General features: G+C 34.0%; 3 protein-coding genes across 5 annotated transcripts; 1 reads left to right on the top strand and 2 right to left on the bottom strand.

The window, feature by feature from the left end:
• Positions 1–1,614: 1,614 nt before the first annotated feature.
• LOC123202468 (carrot ABA-induced in somatic embryos 3) lies at positions 1,615–2,339 on the bottom strand. Its single transcript, XM_044618423.1, has 2 exons — positions 2,175–2,339; positions 1,615–2,092 (listed from the first exon to the last, which is right to left on the bottom strand). The coding sequence occupies exons 1-2, from the start codon at positions 2,287–2,289 to the stop codon at positions 1,869–1,871; spliced, it is 339 nt and encodes a 112-aa protein (XP_044474358.1). The 5' UTR covers positions 2,290–2,339; the 3' UTR covers positions 1,615–1,868.
• Positions 2,340–3,703: 1,364 nt separating this feature from the next.
• Positions 3,704–6,056, top strand: LOC123201440 (mitochondrial succinate-fumarate transporter 1-like). The gene is made up of 2 exons (XM_044616949.1): positions 3,704–4,078; positions 5,384–6,056. Exons 1-2 carry the CDS (start codon positions 3,749–3,751, stop codon positions 5,918–5,920), a joined length of 867 nt encoding a protein of 288 aa, XP_044472884.1. The 5' UTR covers positions 3,704–3,748; the 3' UTR covers positions 5,921–6,056.
• A 6,313-nt stretch (positions 6,057–12,369) lies between these two features.
• Positions 12,370–15,697, bottom strand: LOC123202137 (dnaJ homolog subfamily C member 2-like). 3 transcript variants are annotated; one of them, XM_044617899.1, is made up of 4 exons: positions 15,449–15,697; positions 14,902–15,339; positions 14,663–14,800; positions 12,370–14,528 (listed from the first exon to the last, which is right to left on the bottom strand). In XM_044617899.1, the coding sequence occupies exon 4, from the start codon at positions 14,410–14,412 to the stop codon at positions 12,478–12,480; it is 1,935 nt and encodes a 644-aa protein (XP_044473834.1). In that variant the 5' UTR covers positions 14,413–14,528; positions 14,663–14,800; positions 14,902–15,339; positions 15,449–15,697; the 3' UTR covers positions 12,370–12,477. The 3 variants fall into 3 exon arrangements, with proteins under 3 accessions (XP_044473834.1, XP_044473833.1, XP_044473835.1); XM_044617898.1 differs by lacking the exon at positions 14,902–15,339; XM_044617900.1 differs by lacking the exons at positions 14,663–14,800; positions 14,902–15,339.
• Between the last annotated feature and the right edge of the window lie 8,103 nt (positions 15,698–23,800).

Genomic DNA, 23,800 nt, shown 5'->3' with positions numbered 1-23,800 from the left:
TTGTAAGAGACAAGATACATGAAGGATTAATAAAACCTTACCACATTCGAACCATAGAACAGTTGGCTGACATATTTACCAAACCTTTGGGATTAAGACAACATTTTTACCTCTTACATAAGCTTGGAGTTTATGACATCTACAAACCACCAGCTTGAGAAGGAGTATTGGAAATTAGAATCACATCCACATCCCTGGAAATCATGTTTATATTGATGAGCATATTATTTTTCTTCCACAATTCTTTTGTACAAATATTATGTTACCAAAGATAGGTTAGAATTCACAGTATATAAGCCATTGCATGTAAAGATTGAATATACAAGTAATAGAAAACAAATTATTTCTTTACTTTTCTTGAGCTTCTCTGGTTTGATGTATTGAACCAACTCTGCTCTCTCAGATTTTGGCAGTACACACCAATACACAGACAAAAGCCCAGCGACATCCCTGGACTCGGATACATTAATTACTACTACGAGTTCTGTACCTGGACTCGTCTAGGGGGATTCCTTACTTGGCTACTCGCTCTCCCCCGAACTTGTAGGTGCTGTTGAGTCCCCCTTGCTATCCATCTCCTGGTACCCTTCTTTTCCAATCTGCTTCTTCCTAGTATGCCCTTCACGGCTTCATCCTACCGCACCAAATCAAGACTTATATAGATGCATATAATATTTACATACAGAAGAGAAAAAGAGAAAGAGAGTTTATATACACCCTCAGCAAGACGCTCCTGAGCTTCAAGGCTTTTGCCATGATCCACCAGGAACACCACTCTCTTCCTGTCTTGCCTTTGCCCTAGCGTTAAGTTCCTGTCTCTTCTGCTTTCAAGACATTATTTCTTCAACGATATCAACTATAAAGAAGAATTCACAAAGGTCATTGTAAAGTGGTCATCAGAAAAAGGGCAGGACGCAAAAGGAGGCAAAATGCTTCCATGCTACATGTAATTACAAGCATTTGCTTGCTTAATCCTCACAGTATTTGAGAAGGCAACCAGAATGACAGGATATATAAACAAATTTTTTTTTTCCTATTATAATCCCACTATCTTACTTATTAATTTTTTTTAAACTTTTGTAATATTTAGCGTTGATGGTTGACAAGGAAAATGATATCTTTGAATTTTAAAAGCAATTGCAATATCGGTGTAAAATTTTATAGTTACTTTTTAACGAAATGCAAATATGAGCGATATAAATTATAATCAACGGATATAAATATTAGTATAATGATAGATATTCTTTAGAGTCGTATAAATTATAATAATTAAACAAATTAAATTTAATGACAAAGTTTAAATATTATAAACAATTACTAAAATTTATTTTGTATTTATATGTTAAAAAATTTAAAAATATTTATCGCCTCCAAGAAAGAGAAAACCTTTCAGCTCTCAGAATTACTGTAAACACAGTCCAGAGAAAAATCGTCAAACTAGTTGCTGCTAGGAAGAAACCCACTACTTCTGCAAAGTGGTGAGTACTGAAATTTTAGGCGCACGCATACGTACATACATGTATTTGTTGTGTGTATATATATAAAAGAAAGCATATTTTTCAACTGAAGCATTGCATATATTACATTCAAACTGCAGACTACAGAAACGGGAGAGGCATTTGGCACCATCACAAAACAAGGCCAAGACCCTACTAGTACTACACAGACAGACACCATACATACATACATACATACATATATATATATATATATATATATAGAGAGAGAGAGAGAGAGAGAGAGAGAGAGAGAGAGAATGCTCCCTTCCCCCTCCACAAAACCTAGAAAAGCTGCAAACTTACACAACACTACACTTCCTGCAATTTATTATTTTGGTTTGGCCATTAAAACAGGGATGTTATATCTGATTAACTATGAGTCCTGTACTTGGACTCGTCAATCTGGATTCCTTCCTCAGCCGCACGTTCTCCTCCAGACTTGTTCATGGTGCTGAGCCCACCTTTGCGCCCCATTTCCTTGTACCCTTCAGTCCCAATTTGCTCCCTCCTTGTCTCCCCTCCACGGTGTCCCAGCTCCTGATATCCTTCAGTTCCAAGTTGCTCTCTCCTCCTCTCCCCTCCACGCTTATGCCCTTCATCCCCATATATATAAGTCAGTTCATATTCATAAAACAAGTAAAGTAAACAACCACAATTCATATTCATAAGGGTTACCCTCAGCAAGGTGTTCCTGAGCTTCCAGGCTCTTGCCACCTGTTCCACCAGGTATAACCGTCTCTCCCTGCTTTGCCCTTCCGTCAAGCTCTCGTCTTTCCTGCTCTGATGCCATTTCGATCTTCTTCTTAGCTAGCTTGTTTCTTTTTCTTCTTACAACAGTTGAAAGTATGTCGTGGCTGGAAAGCTGAAGTAGGAAGATTTATTTATAAAGATGATGAGTGGGAAGAATTGTGAGATGTGATAGGTGAGTTGAAAGAGGCACGTAAGGTGATCGACGCGGCGATATCGGAGAGTCTGAGCCATGTAACAATGACACGCAGTTGCTTAGTCAGTAAAAAAAGGAGATCTTCAAGAGCAAGAAGATGACACGACTTCAGATGCCGGAGTAAAAAATATTGAAGTGTTAAATTCACTGTTGACATGGTCCGGGCCATAATCTCATACGTTCTTGTGCTGGTCAGTAAGCAGGCTTCAGCCCACAAGCTCTCAACAATACTCTTTTGGGCCTTAACTCCTTATAATGGGGAAGCTTGTCTTAAGGAACTAGCTTTGGGCGTGGATTTGATCGAACGAAGGTTTAGAGTGAATTCATAGCGCTTAATTCGATTTTTAACTCATTTTAGTTGATATATAGCATTATCGAACGATTATCGGCAATGTAAACAGTATTATATAACTAGATAAATAATATCGTTTGATAAATAAATGAGCCAAACTATTAAATTAAAATTTCATCTTAAGATTGAGTTATTTAAATCGAACTATAAATTCAAATCAAACCAGATAGACTACATCCGCCCTTGTCTATCTTATTATTCAATAAAACCATAAAAATTTACAATTTATACTAATTTTCGATTAAGGATAGATTCAATGCAATTACTCAAACTTATTTTAATGTTTGATTCAAACGAACGAAGTTCTAATTTAATAAATTCAAGTTTGAACTCGATGCAAACCCTCTTATCATGTCAGTGTCGTTACACCAAATAATTATTCATATATGAATTTTCTTCTTCGACAACTCAATAAATTAAATTTGATATCAAACTAATAATTTTAGATTCAAAATAAACTTAAACTAATTTTTATATGGGTTTGATTAAGTCGAATTCACCCCTAATTTTAGCCATCATTTTAAATCCACCGTATATTTATTTATAAAGAGGAGGAAATGATTCTCTAGAAATGGTTGATTGCATAGCTTTCATATTTCAATAGGCAATAGGTGACGCCTAACACTAGCTCATAACGTGAACCAGTCGCAACAAGTCTGCGCCAGGATTCGTCTCAGCTGTATTTATATACGCTCCAAAACTGGTCACCTCAGGTGGGCTGTTTCAAACTACTTCAAGAGGCAAGAATTAGTCAACAACGACGACTTCGAAGAAACAATCTTTCAGGTCCCGAAGTAGGAGAGGAAGAGAAGCAAAACCGAAGTCTTCTCTTCTTCTTCTTCTTCTTTTTCCTCAATTTCAATTCGATAGATTTAATTTCCATCTAAACCATGAAAACTCGAGAAATAACTGCAGAGCCCCAGCTCCAATCCCAAGAAATTAATCCCGCCGTATATGAAGGCGGTTTCGGGTTCATTGGGAGGGATCGTGGAGGCCTGTTTTTTACAACCCATCGACGTTATTAAGACGAGGTTACAGCTGGATACGACGGGGACTTACAAGGGAATTACGGAAGGCGTAAGGGCTCTCTGGAAGGGTTTGACACCCTTCGCTACACACTTGACATTGAAGTACCTTCGAATGGGGTCAAATGCGGTGCGTCAACAAGCTTTTAGGGGCTCACAAACTGGGAACATTATTAATCAAGGTCGAATTCTTTCTGGGTTCGGTGCTGGTGTTCCTGAATCTCTCGCTATTGTTACTCCTTTCGAGATTCGTTTCACGGTTTTTTTTTTTTTTAATTTGCTGATGAAGAACTGAAATTTATTAGGGAAATTTTTAATTTTGGTGATTTGGATTTTTCTATGAAAACAAGTTTTCACTTTGTTGTTTAGTTCATGATGAAATCTGAATTCTTAGGGAACATTTGTGTTAAGTTTTAATATTATTATTGTCGTGAAAAGTAATATTTTGTTTGGTGAAAAGATAAAACTTGTTCCTTGACTGGTTCATTAACTTTGCTTTTGGTGCTTATGAAAATGAAGGGAAATCATGCAATTCTTTTTTTTGGAATGAAAGTGCTTTACCCTGGTTGGCGAGCTTGAAAAGTGATTAAAAGCTGTGTTTATGTTGTTTGAATAGCATTGTCTCTAGTCAAAGCAAAGGATCTACTTTTGAAAGCATTTCTGAGTGAAGCTTCAGAATGCTGTTCAATTATTTTTTAGAGATGATTGGCCATAGGTTGAAGTTCATGGATCTCTGTTGTCAGTATGTCTTGTGTGTGTGATATAGAGATAGAGTCCGCTACATAACAGTGGCATATAACGCTGCAATTATACTGTTCATGTCATTTTCATAGACAAAATTTTGTGAATATCAGACAATTCTTCTCTAGTTCCTAATTGAGTCTGGAATTTTGATAATTTTGATTACATAATGTGTTTTTAAATTCATTGAGTTGGTGGTGATATCAAAATTATGTGCATCTTACCTCTGATGAATACTTGAGCAAGTACTGGTTTTTAATTAACTTATCCCTTTTACCAGGGGATGTGATGTTCATAGTATTCTGTAGTCAATCAACAAATGCTAGGTCAGAAAATGGAATCTCACATTGTTGTAACAATAAACGGCAACCTCTATGTACATTAAGGAAAAGTACTTTTGGTAAGTTCTTGGTTTATGAGATACTAATTAGTCAAACTTGCAATACATTTGGAAGAGTTGAGAGAAAAATAAATAAAGCTAGAATTTCGCAGTCTGCATGTACATGTCTAGCTTAAACTCCTAACGCATTATATGTGTTCTATGCTGAAAGCTCATGCTTACTGTGACTAAAGATTGAAAACAAGTATCTCTACTTGTTATGATTTGAGAAAGATTACGACATTGATATCCAACTAATGATGAGGTTTTTTTTTTTTTTGAATTAACATTTTTGGTTATTTATTAACCTTTAGTCACAATTATGCCATTAAACTGCCTCATTGTTTCAAATGTATAAGCATCGGCAATGTTTACACTTTCCATGGGTCCCCTTTAGTAAAATATGATTGATTATGAGTTATGACTGCTTATGGATTGTTGCAGGTGGTGAAAATTAGACTGCAGCAACAGAGAGGGTTGAGTCCCGAGCTTCTAAAGTGCAAGGGTCCGATACACTCTGCTCGTATGATCATCCATGAAGAAGGGATCCTTGGACTCTGGGCAGGGGCTGGCCCAACTGTTATGTGCAATGGGACAAACCAGGCTGCCATGTTCACAGCTAAAAATGCTTTTGATGTACTTTTGTGGAAGAAACATGAAGGCGATGGGAAAGTCTTTCAACCATGGCAATCTATGATATCAGGATTCCTTGCTGGAACAGTTGGTCCACTATGCACTGGCCCTTTTGATGTAGTCAAAACAAGGTTAATGGCACAGAGTCAAGCTGGGGGTGAGTTGAAGTACAAAGGTATGATTCATGCTATCAGAACAATATATGCCAAGGAGGGGCTTCGTGCCTTGTGGAAAGGACTGCTGCCTCGGCTCATGGGGATTCCCCCTGGCCAGGCCATCATGTGGCCTGTGGCTGACCAAGTAACTGGTCTTTATGAGAGGAGATATACGCACAACACACACTTGTAGGTAATTTTTTACATTGTTTTGCTTGTTTTGGTTCATTGCGCGGTGCAAGCGTAACAGGATGGATTACCTAAAAATATATATTCTTAAGAGTACTTAGGTTTCTCTAATTCAACACTAGTTCCAATAACCATCTCAACATTGTGTGCGTCAACAAGGGAAATGTGGGTAGTTTCAATCTTGAGGTTCCCTCAACCTTAGGGGCATTTGGTTGGAAATAGATAAAAATTACTTTAGTAATCTATTTTTTATTATTTTATTTGATTTGTAAGTAATAAAAAATTTTGGTAATATTTTATTATCAATAGTAATATGACATATAATATAAGAAATAATCTTATTTTAACTTTCACTTTAGGTATTAAAATATTTTCAAGATAATTCTAATTTTATTATAATTATAGTGTTATTTATTAATTTTTTTGAATAAAAATAATCGCATTTTCAATTAATGTAACAAGAAATATAAAAATATTATAAAATAATTATACTTAAAGGTATTTAAATAATTATTCTTTTATCATTTTTAACTAAACACAATAATTATTTATATCTATTAAATTTTATCGAATATAATAATTATTTATACTTAATAATTTTTTAAGTAATTTATCTTTAAAATAATTTTTCTATTTTGATAATAAAATATTACTTAAACCAATTACTCTATTAATGTCATTTTAGATCAGGCGAGACAATGTTCCCTTAAACCTTTCGATTTTTGGAGATTCTAACGTAGACAACCATTTGGAAGGAGATTTCTTTGTGACGAGCTGCATTCAGGAATCATTCATAACGTGCTTGCGTAGGTGCTGTGCTTGCAACTAGGGATGACAATTTGAGCTCAACTTTAGGGGCCTGACCTTCCCTGACCCTAACGGGGAGAGGATTCCTCGATAGAAACGGGGAAGAGTATGAAAAAAATCTCCGCAATTGGGGACGGGTCGGGGATGGGGATACATATGTCCCTTCCCCGCATTGTCCTTTCCCCTCCCCGCCCCTATTCCCATCCCTTTATATTAATATATTTATTTAAAATATGAATATATTTTTATAGTTTTAAATTATTTATGTTTTTCAAATTTATTTAGGTTTTTATTGTGCATATTAAAAGAGTTAATATATTATATTTATGATATTTGAAATAGTAGATTAATTTTAATTTTGTTTAATTTTGTTATTTAATATATTTATATTGTATTTACAAGGTAAAAAAAATATATTTTTTTTGCGGGTACAGAGAGGGAATTTTTCTTTACGGGGAGGGAATGGGGAATCATTTTTATCCCCATAGCGGGAACGGGGAGGGGATTGAGATCCCCTCCCCGTTGCCATCCCTACTTGCAACAGTTCCCCGTAAAACCTGAAAATGGTAGTTAGTATGAATTGTTCAATGTGAATGCAATTCTATCGGTCCCACGTTCCCCCTGTTGATTTAATATAATAGAGATTTCGTTTGGACATGACAATTTTCATTAAGGTGAAAAATGTCATCATTTTCTTTAGAGTTCTTTCTTAGTTGTTCGATTTTAAACTCAAGTTTGAATTGAATCAGTTTAGTTAGAATTAATTTGAATATTCAAATTTAAATTGAAATTGATTTCAAATCTCAATTCATCAATCTTGAATCAATCTTAAATTAATTCTTTTATATTTGAGTTATGTCAAACCGGACTCTATTCAGACTTGAATTAAATAAAATCTAACCCTAATCTTCATTGTGATGGTCGCTCGTGATGGTTCTGATATCAAATAATATAAAATTTTAAAAAATCATATTATAAAAACTAGTTATTGAGATTGGAGGGTTCAAATTTGAAGAGTCCAAAATTATATAAACTTCATACTAGATATTCATATTTTTTGGTATGAGTTTTAAGTTTCATACTTTGTATTTAGGATCCTAATATTAACTAATAGATCCCAAGAGGATTCAAGATTTTTTCTTGTCAGTTATAACTAAACACATTAATTAGGTCAAACCAAATGGAGATTTGATCGGAAGCCAAAAATTAAGACTGACTCGAAAGGGCATACCCAGAACTATAGTGTGTTGGGCCCAACGCATGGGCCTTTCAGAGTAGGTTGTGGGCTTATATATTAAAAATATTAAAAAAAATTATACGACAGTTGGCTTTTGCAGGAAGTAGAAGCCAACTGCCTTCTGCCATTGCTTTTGCTTGGCAAAACCCAGAATGACTACTGGCTTAATTTTTTAAATTTTTTATTTTTTCCTCCTATATAAATAACTCACATCTTCTCTATTTTCTAATTTTATTTACAGATCTGTCACTATCAATTTTTTCATTATATTTTTAATTTCATTTTCTCTCATCAACTCTCTTTTAGAAACTGTTTGAATTCATAAATAATAATTCTTTATATTTATAACTTTGTTTTCATTTCAATTTTACCATTATAAAAGAAAACATGACAATGATGAATTAAGAATTCTAGATGAGTTACGACATTTTTGAACAAAGGTTATATGTCATGTCCACTACACTGTTATATCAAAGATTAAGTCTATATTGACATCAGAGCAGTTATAGCTATTCGAGAGGACGTGCTTTGAGCATCTCTTACAATTACCAGATATCAAGTTCAATGGAGTGTTGGTGCATCTATTTTTGTTACGACAGTTATATTAGGGTTTAGACAGAGATAAATTTTGGTTAAGGGTAAATAAGGTTGACGTGAGATTTAGCGCATTCGAGTTTGCACTGATGAAGGGCTATCATTTAGCTAGATCATTGGACTTTCATCATATATTTCACGTGGCTCCAGATATAAGATTAAAGATACTTATTTTCGGGGATGTTAGAAGGTGCAGTATTATCATGTAGAGCATGTTTTCTCGATTAGCCCATTGGGGAATGATGATATCAACGTTGTTAAAATGGTTTTATTGTATTGTCAACATATGGTATTACTGGAGAATGATCGACGAAAAAATGTATCTATCTATCTAAGATTATTGCCAACTTTGAGATTTCACTGATGCATTTTTTAACCTTCGTCAGAAGCTAACACTACGTGTCATGATCTTTTTTTTTGCCAACACTCAAAGTAATTGAGTATATTTGGTTATTATTATCGACGCCTACCGCAAGGAATAAATGTCCGAAATATCGATTTTTAAGAAAAATAACGTTAATGCAAATAACAAGTCGAATATATTGTTTAAATGCATAGACAGAACATCCCAATGCTATAAAAAAAATACTTAAATCGATGTTTATCTTCTGTTTCTATAACTGTCACAGTTTCTAGATTAGTACGTTCTAAATTATAACAATAATCAGGTAAGAACATAAATGATTTTTTCGATAAGTCATTCAATGAATTTAAACCCAATTTTTTATCCGTCAGACCTGTGAATATGAAATATCAATTTTATATCTATCAGTAATGTCGATAATGATCTGTTTAGACCAATAAATTTGATCAATCAATATAAATTTTGCCCTCATTAATTGACTTAAAGTTCAAGCCACAATTTGTTTGTGATGTGACATTATCTGATCAACTAAAAATATGTGGGTTGGATTCATTTTACCATTTCAAAAGACTTGATTGGATTTGACTCTGCTTCTGGTTAAATACCATTGACATTTGTCATCATAACACTTAATTTTTCATACCCTCATGTTAGACTTAAACATTTTGTATTGAAATCTTTTCTCCAGGACAAATTGATCCACAACATCTTTTAAGTGTTTTTTGTCATGAAAAATATCATCAATTTTTACAATATTCTTCTCTCGGATTGATCTTATACCACTTGATGATGTTGATGACTGTAGAGGAAAATCAAGAACCCTCTTAAACGGATCAGTGGAGATACTCTAAAAATGGTCCTGAATAATTTTCGCCACCTCTAATAAGATTTTCAAATTGTAAGCTATTTATATCATAGGTAACAGGTGACATATCCTTGAACTCTGCCTCATCAAGAGAAATATTACTCATCTCGTTCTAGTCAAAGTCATCTCAGTCGAAAACCCTCTCTTTCTCTTCATAAGTCCATTTATCAATAATATAGAATCAATCATTATTGAAATCAATCAAGTCTTCCCAATCAGATTCTTTTTTCACTTCACCAATTTCTTCTTCTTTTTCTTGTCGTTCAATCAAAGTAAATATAAAGAAACAAGAATATATTCCTCAAAGTATTATGATATGTGAATAACGGCTTGGCCATCTTCATCATTTTCGATCTTTACAAAGTAGTCGAATTTAATTCTTTTTGATTTTATATATAGTTGAATGTAGTTTTTAATTAGCTCAACACCATAACGTTCATTCAAAAGTTGGATAAATCTCTCAAGTATTATTCCAGGGAAAAATTCTACTAATTGTTTACAACCTCCAACATAATTCGTTGTGTTCTCATCACATTCGCTCTATTCTCTTTGGAAACGAACAGAAACATAACCGGCTATTATAATTATCAATCCTACAATGAAAAGTTTTACAGAAAAATTAAACATTTATGAGAAAAAAATCTACAATAACCATTTATTAATATATATACCGCCTTTAATTTTTCAACATATCTCTATCTACTCTTAACATTTCATTTAAAATCATTTTACTATGTTTAATATCAAAATGTCTTTCATATTTTTCTAACATTTCATTTAACCCTCTATAATTATCTAACATTTCATTTAACACTCTCTTATATTGTCTTGTATGCAAATACATCTATCTACTACTAATATTTTATTTAAAACTGTCTTACAATGTTTAATATCAAAATATTTCTATATTTTTTTAACATTTTATTTAACTCCTATAATTATTCGACATTTCATTTAACATTCTCATATGTTATCTTGTATCGAAATGCATATATTTATTCATAACATTTCATTTAAATCATCTTACAATGTTTAATATCAAAATGCTCATATATTTTTTAAATATTTTTTAACCCCTTATAATTACCTTACATTTTATTTAATACCTGTATTTGTTGTCTTATATCGAAATACATTTATTATTTATAACTTTTCATTTAAATTGTCTTACAATGTTTAATATCAAAATGTCTCTCATATTTTTATAATATTTTTTAATCTCTTATAATTATCCAACATTTCATTTAACATCCTCATATGTTATCTTGAATCAAAATACATCTATCTGTTCTTAACATTTCATTTAAAACCTTATTATAGTATTTAATATCAAAATGCTCTATAGATTTTTTTGACATTTATTTAACCCCTATAATTATTTAACATTTTATATAACATCCTTATATGTTATCTTGTATCAAAATGCATCTATCTACTCATAAAATTTTATTTAAACCGTCTTATAATGTTTAATATCAAAATACGTCTATATTTTTTTAACATTTATTTAATCCCCTATAATTATCTAACATTTCATTCAACTCTCTTATATGTTGTCTTGTATCAAAATGCATATATCTATTTCTAACATTTCATTTAAAAACATCATATTTTGTTTAATATCAAAATACTCATAATATTTTTTTAATATTTTATTTACTCTCTAAATTATTATCAAATATCAAAATATCTCTCTTACATAAAATAAAATTAAATTTAACAAATAAAATTAAGTTTTAAGTTTAAATTCGTATATATACATTTTTCTCATAAATTGATTTTTTTAATTTAAATTTAAAAATAAGAATTTTTTATTCTAAACAACCCTACAATATCAAATATTGAGTTAAAATGAAAACAATAATGAATGTTTAAACGATATAAAAAATTAATTTAAATGAGAAATTTATATAAAAATAATGAAAAATAGTTTTAGTATTTTAAAAAATATTTAAGATATTTTTGTTTAGAAATAGAAAAATTAAACATTTTTACTTATAAATAGAAAAAATCAATATTTTTGAAGAGCAGTAAAATAGCCATTTACTTTAATTTCCCCTAAAATTATATGCTTTTATTTCGTACTTGCTCTTGAATAAGATGGTTAAAAACATGACACCCTCTTCTCTATCAACAGTACAGAGAAATAAACCATACGATCATATAATGCCCTAACTGGAAACGAAAAGACAAAAGATAGAGAAATCAATCTCAATCTCAATCTCCATCAAGATGAAGCACCTTTGACCATATATATCAAGAAATTTTGGATTTTCTGATGTCTATCTAAAGGGTTCTCCCTCTCCAAAAGTATTTAACTATTTAATAAAAATATATATACAAATAATATACATAATTTTATGTATCAACAATAATATGTTATCATTTAATTAGATATTGTTTTATCTCTACTTTAAAACTATTTAATTATATGATGATATATCATTATTTATGTATAAAATTATATAAGTAATATTACTTTTAGCTATAATACTTCCACGGAAACAACCAAAAACTGAACCTACGGTGACACTCCAGGAGCAAGAATTTCTCTGTTTTCGCATATTATAATACCTAACGAGATCATTGCCTCAAACGAGAAAATAGTTATATTAAAAAGGGATAACAGAAAAAAATCTCATGCATGTTTACCGCTTTCTCATTCCAAGAAGCAGAAGAATGCAACAGGAAACACTAAACTGAACTTTTCTTGTTTCTAAAGTTCTCCTTCAGTAGTGCAAACTTTTTCTTGCACTGATTTACAGTCTTTCCAGGAACAGCAGCTGCAACTCTCTCCCAGCGCTGACTGGTTTCCTTGGGGAAGGTTTTTAGAGCCTGAACCAGTGCTCTTTCTTGTACAGCAGACCACACATCTTGATCAGAACTCGAAGAAACCCCATCTAAAGCAGACACATCCACAGGACTCTTTGAACTTGTAGACCCTTCTGGGATATCCACCTTTGCAGCTGTTTCCTGAGGCCCCTGGGGGATCGATAACCCTTCCACATCTTCCCTAGTTGTAAGGGGAGAAGCAATGGACTGTGCAGGTTTCCTCTTCTCAAGAAAAGAATCAAAAGCTTTTGCACCATCAGGCTTCTGGAGGAGAACTGTTTTGGTTGCCTTCAGAATTTCTTCCACAGTTCTCCCTGTACCAATGTACTCTGAAATAACCTCCCACCTTCTAGATGTTCCTTTGGGATACTTTTGGATTCCTTTTCTTAATAGCTCAATCTCTTCCCTTCCCCAAGGCTTCTCCTTCTTCTCAAAGCTTTTTAAATGGATAATTCCATTAGCCTCTGCAGAACCATTCTGCTGTAAATTATTTTTTTCATCTTGGTTCTTTCCCTCACATTCATGAACACACCCTAGTGCATTCCTTATAACTTTGGCTTGTTCCAGGCCTTCCTTGTTTTCCAATTTATCACACAAACTTCTCAGCTTCTCAGTATCAAGGGACATACACAGACTTTCCACAACCTCCTCAGATAGATCAAGCAAATGCTGAGATACAATGGATGCTGAAAGTGTTCTAAGTCGAGTCCGCTCTTTGCGTAAGAACTTCTTCTCTTTTTCCTTCAGCTTCTTCTGTTGTAATGCAGCTTCAGCTGCTAGTTTTTCCTCCTCCTCTTTTCGGCGTTTCTCTTCTTCAGCAGCCCTAGCAGCTTCTTCTTCCTGCAACTTCTTTGCCAGAAATTTAGCTTCCTTTTTCCTTTGCTTCTCAACTTTCTCCTCCTCCTTTCTCTTCAGAATTCTAGGGTCTCGTTTGTATGCATTGTCAACAAGAGAACGCACCCGTGAATGTTCTTCCTTCCTAGCTTTTTCTGAAAGTTTAGCATTCTGCCTCTCCATCCATCTCTTATGATCACGAGACTCGGCCTGTTCAAGATCAAACTCGTCTGCATGTGGGAACTCTCTCCAGCTTTTAAAGCTATACCAAAAATTGTAAAAATTATCAGCTTCCTTCAATGGAGTACTCTCATCACCCAAAGATGGTACTGGTTGATTAACTGACCACCTTCCATTCCTCATAAAAGCTGGACCAAAGACTTTGAAAAAATCTTGTGGGGTACAGTCAGATGGGATTTCATCATCAAACTCATCTGTGGAATCATATATCCTTCTCTTCACAGGGTCAATCAAGACCTCATATGCTTCTTGGACAGCCTTAAAGTGACTTTCTATGTCATCCTTCCTTGCCTGTTTTGCAGCTTCAGTTTCCTCGGCAAGAAGAAGTGCAGCCTGCTTGTCAGGATGGTATTTCAAGGCAGTCTCACGGTAAGCTTTTCTTATCTGATCCTCAGTGGCAAGGTATCTCAAATGACTCAATCCCAAAAGTGCATAATGATCTTGCTGATTGCTTCCTGTACCAGACTTCTTTTTACCTTTGCTACTATAAGACTCATATTGTGGCAAAGATGTATGTTCCTTATCATTGGAAACTTTCTGATCATCAGAATCAGTATATTCCTCACACCCAAGGAGTTTAAGTGCAGCAGCATGAAAAGAATGACCAGCAGGTTCATATTTTGAAGACTTTACAGGAAGACAATTTGAAGAAACAAAAATCTGCTGTCCATCTACAATCTCTTTTGAGTAGGAAATTAAACGATAACTAGCATGGATTACCATAATGCTTCGAAACCCTCAAGGAAAAGAAAGGAGGGCTACGTCAGTACAAAAATCCTAAAAAGTTTGTATGCTGCTTCAGAATCCTTCTTTACATATGAACCTTATGGATGTCAAATCTGCACTTAAAACCAAACTTTAGCCAGTAAGTCCATGTCAAATTAATATCAGAAGAAACAATTGGTGTTGACAGCTAAAATATCACAATAATATTACACAAAAATAAAGGCAACTAGCACTACAGTTGGCTCACCAATGCAATAGCCTAATCTGTCAACAGGATCAAGGAAGAACAAAAATAAAAACATCAACAAGGAGTTTGCAGCACATCTACACAAAACTTCCCCATATGCTAGTGTTTCTAAGAACTGTTCAACAATCGATCAATGAGCTGCAAAACGAGACAACCATGAAAATTATAACAAATCATACTAATAACACACAAACTCATTAATAATTTCAAGAAAATACCAAACATTCCAAACACAATACCAGATAAAATAGAAATCAATTTTCTTCAGAACAAATTCTTCCAGTTCCAATAATTACATTTTGCTCCAACTATATTTATATCACTCGCTTGAGATTGCGCCTCTTAGAAGTCTAAAAAATCCAGGTTTCTTCTTATTCAGAAACCAGAACAACAATGGCACAATATACAAAAGTTTAAGACAATAATTTGTCTTAAAATTTATCAATATCTTCATCATCATAACAAAACCTTCCATTGAAACGTTATCAGATTTCCAACATCCCATAAAATCAGCTAATAGTTTACGATCATCCTTTTATTACAAAAAATATTACACTGAATTTGATCGCGATAAACTTGATTCATGATTACGTGTAGCAAAAATACTTGCAAATAAACAAAACTGAAGCTAAGAAGGTTGATAGATTTTATTCTTCTTGGACTTTTCCGTAAAACAACTGGGAAAACAAATGAATTAAAATCGAGGTCAAATACGAGTTCAGTTAGAGATGGAAACTGAATAATTATGAATTAAAAAAGAAAAAATGTAAAAGAAGGGCATGAAACCTTTGTCAGTCGGAGGAGGTAGCGAAGATAGAGAGTGACGGAGACAGAGGCAGAAACTCAGGCGGTAGAAAGAGTACCAGAGGACGAAAGGGCCGCTTAGTTAGGGTTAAGCCTGGATTTTATCATTTTCTCTTCCTTTTTTTTTAATTTTACATTTTACTAAGAATTTTTCAAATTGTTTTTTGAAAAATTAAAAATTTTACCACATCCAAACCCCACCTGTGCAAATCTATTATTCTTTCTACTTCTAAACATTTATATCATAAAAATTGTACAAACACTAAAATAGCCGTGCATTTAACTAGACTGTTGAATCCGTACAAGATACGCTATTCACACGTGAAAGAAGAAGGCACATGATCTTTTCTTTTTCCTTCATGCGTGAGCAACTTTTGAATCCATTTCAATCATAGAAAATACACATATTTGCCAACCTATGAGCAAATTTTATCAGCTGATGTTGATGAATTGAACCATTGCACCGACACCGATGCACTCCTTTTCACCTATTGATGCCGATGCAATCGTAAAATTGACATCTATGCAATCATCTCCATCCGAAAATAGACGCATTTGAATTGCAATGATAGACCAAGTGAGTTTTTCTTTCTATTTGAAGCAAATATAAATGGATTGTTGATTGATAATGGCTAAATTTATTTTTCTGTTAGATTTAGGGTTTGGATACATGAAAAGTTAGAAAGATTTTTTTATATAAATAAAGGGTTTTCAATTGGAAAAGCTTATATATATTTATGGTTAATTTTGGATGATTTGAAGTTGGAGCAATGTGGAACAACAAGTAGGTTGTGGGTGACCTCACCTACAATAGCCGATGTCACCTAGATGTGTTGTTCACATAATTATAATATATTTTGGTGGGATTTGGGATATAGAGTAATAATTGATGTTTTTGGTTTTTTTAAGGAATTCAAAATCAATTACCAGGAAGAGGCCTATAGATTTTCATGAGGCCTTTGCATTTCGAGTGCAAATGACACTCCGTAAGAAGATAGACATCGTGAGTATCATAAATGATAAATTAACAATGACCAATGAGAGATGTTTTAGATAACCTGTTTTGGGCATTTTTTGGGATTAGATGGAACTCAGTTTAGCGTCGTTCTTATACATGAGTGCTACTTCATTTAATTAACCGCAGAGACCCAACGAAAGAACTTTGATTCAAAATAAATAATGTTAATGTCTATTTCAACCTTATAGAGTTTGTTATGGTGACTAGTCTTGTTTTTGAGCATGATATGGACGTGTCAAATTACATTGATTGTTTCAAAACACCTCGATTGAAAGAGGAACACTTTCTGATTTTTAACAAGTTATTAACTTATTTAGACATCTAAAGGCAATTGAGGCATAGATATGGAAGATAGTGATGAAGATGTTGTCAAGTTTGTCATGTTGTATTTATCACATGTTGGACTGTTAGGGGTAGACAATAAGAATGTTGTCAAATATCGCTTCTTGCATTTAGCCGATGATCTTGATGCAATCAGTGGCTACTTGTGGGGTTATGTGTTATGGACTAAGATGGTAGATTTCATGTAGTGGGGTATACATGCAAGGTACAAGGAATGTTTTTAGAAATACCCACCTTACAAAAGGCAACCCCTTTGGTTAACTACCCAATTATAGGATTCTCAATTACATTATACATAAGCATTGCATAATCCATCAAGTTAGATTAGTGCATACAATCATAAATAGTAACCATAATTGTTGTTCATTATATAATATTAGATTTATAAGATGGTGAGAAACCTAGAACCCTTTGTCTGTCTCGAAGCAACTCATAGATCCTCCATATGCTTAAGTGGAGGACTGTTATCCTACCAATGTGGGATGATGTAGCAACAATTTTGGATGTTTCTCAGTAAGTGGATCATTCATACTTTTTGAGTTGATCATTTGATTGTAAATTTGTTAACTTTTAACAAATTTTCATTATGTTCTAAAAGGTGATTACACCTATACTATATCTAACACAAATTGAGCAGAAAACCGAGTGATACATACAGACATTAGAGTTCATAGGAGAAAAGGCACCAATTACCTCATCAGATTCAAAAACAATTGCATCTGATGACAATATGGATGTTTATCGAGCATATCTTGCTACCATTCTAGGGGTCATCTTGGTCCTCTATTGTAAGGGTTAGGAGCTCATAACTCCTCATGACATCCTTTCTTGTTCGGGTGTCCCCTTTATATAGATGTCCAACCCCCTAATCTACAGTGCCTTTTCCTATGTATGGGTGTCCCTTGCACAAAGGTCCACCTCCTAAGCCTTTATCCCTTGAGAGTTTCAAAAGGTCTTTCTTGTTAGGCACTCATTTCATGACAGTGTTTATAGTGGTGTTTAAGAGGACAGTTTACAACAACTCCTCTTGTAACAAACCTCGATGATTAATTATTAGATGTAGTAGCTACTTAACCAGTAGGCATCAATGATGTAAGGAGAGATGCAACAACTCCAATCCTCATTGATGTACTCGATGAAAGCATTAGACGATTCATATATTTAGAGACTAGGATCAGTCCAAATTCATGATAGTTACCTTTCCTTATGTTTACATGCATTTATATGCATTATCATGGAATGAAGTGTATGCAATATGTTCACTAAGATGTGCCCCAATAGCAGGATGAAGTGGTTTAGCAAGAGTATGAGCCACCTCATCCCATTGTGCCTTAGTAGGAGGAAGTGCCACACCAGAAGGATGTCCCTTCAAAAAATGTTGAGAAGGCTCTCAAGTTCCAAAATAGTCAACATTTGGTTGTGTTCTACAAAAAGGCAAACAACTAATTAGTTTGTTCACCGATCCAATGAAAACATAAAGAACCATTGGAGTGAACAATACTACACCCATTAATGTCCTAGACAAAGGCAGGAGGGCACTGCTATAGCAAACCCAACATTGATGCAGTTTTATAGTGCATTAAATATGTGATACCACAATGCATTTATTAATAATCGCATACTTGTCTTATTTGTTGGACCCTATGGTACTATAGAACATGTGACCAAAGGTGTCTTCTATACCCCATTGGTTACTAAAAGGCTATAGTTGGAGAACTTAGTATGCACTTGTCTTATTTGTTTTAATTATTTTTGCACTGTTTAACAGATAATCTCATTTCTTTTCCAACATAATACGTCAAAACTTTTCTCAAAATATTTGTCATGACTTTTGAGAGAGTAAGTAGATACCGTGTCTAGCCAATTCATTACAAAATTGTTGTCCTAACTGTGAGCGTTCAAAGAATTGGGTTTGTAAATAGAGTGGTCATCTTTTTTTCTGCATCAAATCAACGGTTTCTCCCCCCAACTGCCCAATGAATACTTTTGGCCATGGAGCTTGGTCGAGAAGGTGGTGTACTTTTACTTGGTTGTAGTATAGAATGATGTTATGTTAATTTTAATGTGCATTTTCTTACATGTATACTTCCTTATTAACTTTGACAACTAACATTGAGTATACGGTGAATTGGATCTACAGGACTGGATGATATATGTGTATGACTCCGCACAATATACAACAAATAAAGCAAAATTTATGAAGTTGATGGCGGAAGTATAGGTTATTGTCATACATTGTTGTAACAACCAATTACCTCAAGTTACAAGTATCTAGCTCGCTAAGTTAAAATTCAAGTGTGTCCAAGATGTCTCGAAGTAGGATCCAACATTAGGAAACTGTGGAGTTTTTATGCTCATGTTTATAAAATACCTTATGTGGAATTATGTGTTTAACTTCACAACCAAGCATTCGAAATTGTTAAGGAATAAAGTGGCCATGTGTCCATTCCATGAATAGACATTTGGTATAAAATATTTAATACTCATGTTATATATTTACACAATTTATTGACATATAAGTTAATGAAATATTTTTTGTGTATATGTAGATATTAAGGAATATGTAAAATGAAGGGTGCAAAGTGCATATGGCAATTTATGTCATTTGTATTTATGTTTGCAATACTTATTTTATTAATTACGTTATCCTTATATTTTCTTTTTTTTATGGCATGGTTAGACTACTTTAATATTTTTATATACTTAGACAATGACTTAAATGAAACTAAAATAAAGAAGAAATAAGATGGTTAAATAAGTGTCCATTATATAGTAAAGATAATCACTGATGCAATATATAACTTGTATTGTATTAGCTTCAAGTGCATTCCACTATTTCAATTTTAAGTGTTGTTCTATGGTTGTCCATAACAACTTTGAGTCACTCTTTTTGTGTCCAGGCTACATCCTACATATGCATTTCTAAAAGAAAGAGACCTAGAAATGCTGATGTTGACCATAATCAACATCTATATCTCGAAGCTACTATCTCTTAGATCATAAACCCCTAACTATTCTTCATATGCTTCAAATTAAGTTGTTATTGCTTAAAACAAATTAAGATAGCTGACTAACCTTCAATATAACATAAACAAAACCAAAAATAAAAAGTTAGCAAATTATTTTAGTATTAAATTATAATAAAAGTCAATACATAAAATAAACTGTAACACCCCTCCCTAGAAGTACTACCCATCGAAGAAGAAATGTTACGAATTAATATCCTGAGCGTCTATATTTTTTTTCTTTTAAAATACTTTAAAATAAACGCATCACTAAAAGTGTTTAGAAAGTATTCCAAGAAAACTGAAAATCTGGAAGTGAACAAAAGATATATATACTCATATGAAAACTCATCTGAAAGCGTCTAAAAATAGGGAGTAATCATATACAACTGTACAATCATCTCAAAAAGTCAAAAGTCGACAAGAACATGTCATTGTATGCATATAATATAAACCAGAGATAATATGCTCCAACCGGATCTATCTTCGCTGACCTGACCCTACCTCGCAGTGTAATACCCTCAGATATATTTCAGGGGTAATTACGTCTTTTAACCCTGTCTTGAGATACTTCCCATTGTTTTCATTTATATATATATGTTATGTATGGGTGTGTTTATATAAATATATATATGAATTAAAAAAAAAAGGAAAGAAAGAAAAGTCAAGAAAAGAAATAAAAAGAAAACTTTACGTTTTGGCTTTCTCCATCATTTTCCCGTTTCTTCCAGAGGAGGCAGCTTTTTCCTTCTTTGCTGTGTTTTTGAAGGAAAGTAAGTAATTTGGAAGGCTTTTGGAAGATAAATAAGGAAAGAAAAAGAAAAGGAAGCACTTGGAAGCTTTGGTAACCAAAGATCTCCTTCTTTTCCCTTTTATCTATGTTTATATGCATGTTATGTGAATATGTTAGTGTGTTTTTGTATTGATTTAAAGTGGTCTTGGTGATAAAGGAAGCAAAACAAAGAGAAGGAAACCAATTTGCAAATATTTGGCTTGAAATAAGGTAAGGGGAATCATTATTGATATGTTGCATGTTTTAGGCTTTTGGTTCTTTGGATCTATGTTATAAATGATGATTTTGAAGTTGAGGAATGTTGTTTTGTCATCTGGGATGTCTATATGTGTTATTCTGTTCAGGGCAGAAAATTACATGATATTTACAGTTTTTACCACTAAGTTCGTCCCATGTTTTGGCTGTCTTATATGATGAATTATGAGTGTTATTATATCTTGTTGGAAAGCTCTTTGAATCCTCTTTCCAATGATATATAGCTTGTATGAATTAGAAATAATATGGGCTATTAAATTGTATGAAAAGAAGGTTGTCCTGCTAAATGTCTGTTCTGTGAACAGTGTTTTGTAATTTTGGGCAAGAAAGAAAGAAAAGGAAGAAGAAAGGAAAGAAAGGAAAGAAAGGAAAGGAAAGGAAAGGAAAGAAAAGAAGAAAAGAAAGAAAAGCAAGAAAAAGAATTTGGAGCTCAAGATTTAGGGGTCGTCCCAAGAGTAATGTCTGATGAGTTATGAATAAATTTAAATGGAAGCAAAATTAGTAAGATATACGACCTGTATGCATGCTATAAACTATAAGGGGGCACTTCACACTACACCGCCCGTAGTAGGGCACGTCCATAGTAGGACACGTCCGTAGTAAGACATAGACCCACAATAGGGTCTGCTTGCAGTAGAGCATGTTTGTAGTAAAGCACAATTCAGATCACAATTGGTGTAGTGAAAGAAAGGAAAAAAGCTCGAGCTTAGAAAAGTGTCAAATCCCTATAATTAGCTACCAAAAAGTATCAAATAGACACCAGATGGGACAAAATATGACCCAAATAGTAAAGAATGAACTATAATACCCCTTCAATCTCTTATAGAGGTTATGATGTGAGGTTGAGTCCCGAGAATGAGACAGAACAGGAAAGGAGATAGTTTATTTGATTCTTTCCCCTTATTGAGTGTTTTTATCACTCATTTCCTTTACTTTCCTGATTGCAGGTACAGGTGATCGAAGTAGCTGCGAGGCAGGGTCAGGTCAGCGTAGGTAGATCCAGTTGGAGCAGGTTATCTCTGGTTTATATTACATGCATACAGTGGCATGTTCTTGTCGACTTTTGACTTTTGAGATTATGGTACAGTTGCATATGATTACTCCCTGATTTCAGATGCTTTCAGATGAGTTTTCATATGAGTATATACATCTTTTGTTTGCTTCCAGATTTTCAATTTTCTTGGAATATTTTCTAAACACTTTTAATGATGCATTTATTTTAAAGTATTTAAAATAAAAAATAGACGCTACAAATATTAATTCGTAACATTTCTCCTTCAGTGGGCAGTACTTCTAGGTTGGGGTATTACAAGTTGGTATCAGAACATGATTTTGGGAACTCAAAAGATGTTTTCTAAAATAAAATGGAGTAATCCAAAATAACACAGAGATGGAATACCCTCCAGCCACGCTGACCACTCTCACAGCCGATCACTGTAAGTTAAGTTTTTACTTATACTTATTGAGTTTTATGAAACTAATGTGTTTATTTTTAAGGACCGATGAGTCAAATACCAGTAGATCCCTCTCAAAGAGGCCAAAGTGAAGGAATAGCTCCCCCGGTATCCTAAGGGGCACTCAGTGCACATGATATGTGAGAGATTTTCAGAGAAATGATTAGAGAGCACAGAGGTGCTCTTACACAGGGAAGTGAGACGGCGCATACGCCACCAATCTAGGGACATGATATGAGGGAGGTTACTTTAGTATCTACAGCAGCCCCAGTGAGGACTCAATTGCATCCTATTTTCAACCTCCCTAGTATGCATCAACCTCAAAAATTTGATGGTGCAAAAGACCTAATAGCAGCTGAAGAATGGTTGAAATCAGTAGAGACTGCAATGGCCCTGTTTGACATGACCGACCAAGAGAGAGTGAGATATGCCATCTATCTTTTCAAATCAGGGGCAAGAATATGGTGGAACTTAGTCAGGGAGACGGTAAATGTCTCAGAAATGACATGGTCCGAGTTCAGGCACCGATTTGAGGCAGAGTACAAGGGTGCCGATGTTACTTGTATCAGGGCCCAAGAGTTCATTAATTTAGTGCAGGGGACAGATTCTGTTAAAGAATATTCCACGAAGTTTAATCAGCTGTCCTAGTATGCCCTTGAGATAGCTAGCTCAAAAATGGGGCGTATGAAGAAATTTGTATACGGGCTAGATCCAGAGATAGCTCGAGATGTTATGATAGAGGCGCAACCACCTAGAACTTATGCAGAGGCCCTTGATAGAGCTTTGAGGGCAGAGGTTTTTGTCAGAGGAGGTTTGGTCAGACTACCAGACAAAAGGTTACACTTACTACTACCATGCCAGCTCCCCCAGTGAGTAGTGGTTCAGCTTTAGCACAGAGAGACCCTCCTCTAGAGTGAGACAGAAAAGGTAAACGACCTCTTCAGTTCAGAGGCATGAAAAAAAACTGGAAGAGTGGAAAGAAACAAAGAGGACTTAAGATACCCGCTTGCCAGAAATGTGGGAAGTAACATAGAGGAGAGTGTTTGACATGGCAGATAGTTTGTTTCAGATGTCGTCAGCTTGGACATATTGCTCATTTTTGTATAGCTGCCCCAGTGAGAGTAGAGTAGCAGAAGCCTATTAGAGGGGCTACAGCCAGAGTTTATACGATCACCCAAGGCCCAGCAGAGGCTAACCCATCAGCAGTTACGGGTCAGATTCTCTATCTTGATACTTCTATTTATGTTTTAGTTGATTGTGGAGCTACTCATTGTTTTGTAGCCAATAGTTTGCTTGAGAGGCTAAATGTACAACCAGTTAGAATAACCTAGAGGATTATGATCGAGTTGCCTGATGGGGGGTCAATCATTAGTGAGATAATGTTATTAGAACAGAGTATTATGATTTAGGGTTGACAGTTATTAATGGACCTGATTGTGTTCGAAATGCCAGATTTTGACATGATTT

The sequence above is a fragment of the Mangifera indica genome, chromosome 18 (genome assembly GCF_011075055.1).
Source record: "Mangifera indica cultivar Alphonso chromosome 18, CATAS_Mindica_2.1, whole genome shotgun sequence".
NCBI lineage: Eukaryota > Viridiplantae > Streptophyta > Magnoliopsida > Sapindales > Anacardiaceae > Mangifera > Mangifera indica.
The sequence above is the reverse complement of the archived record's forward strand: the minus strand, read 5'-3'. Positions and strand labels throughout refer to the sequence as shown.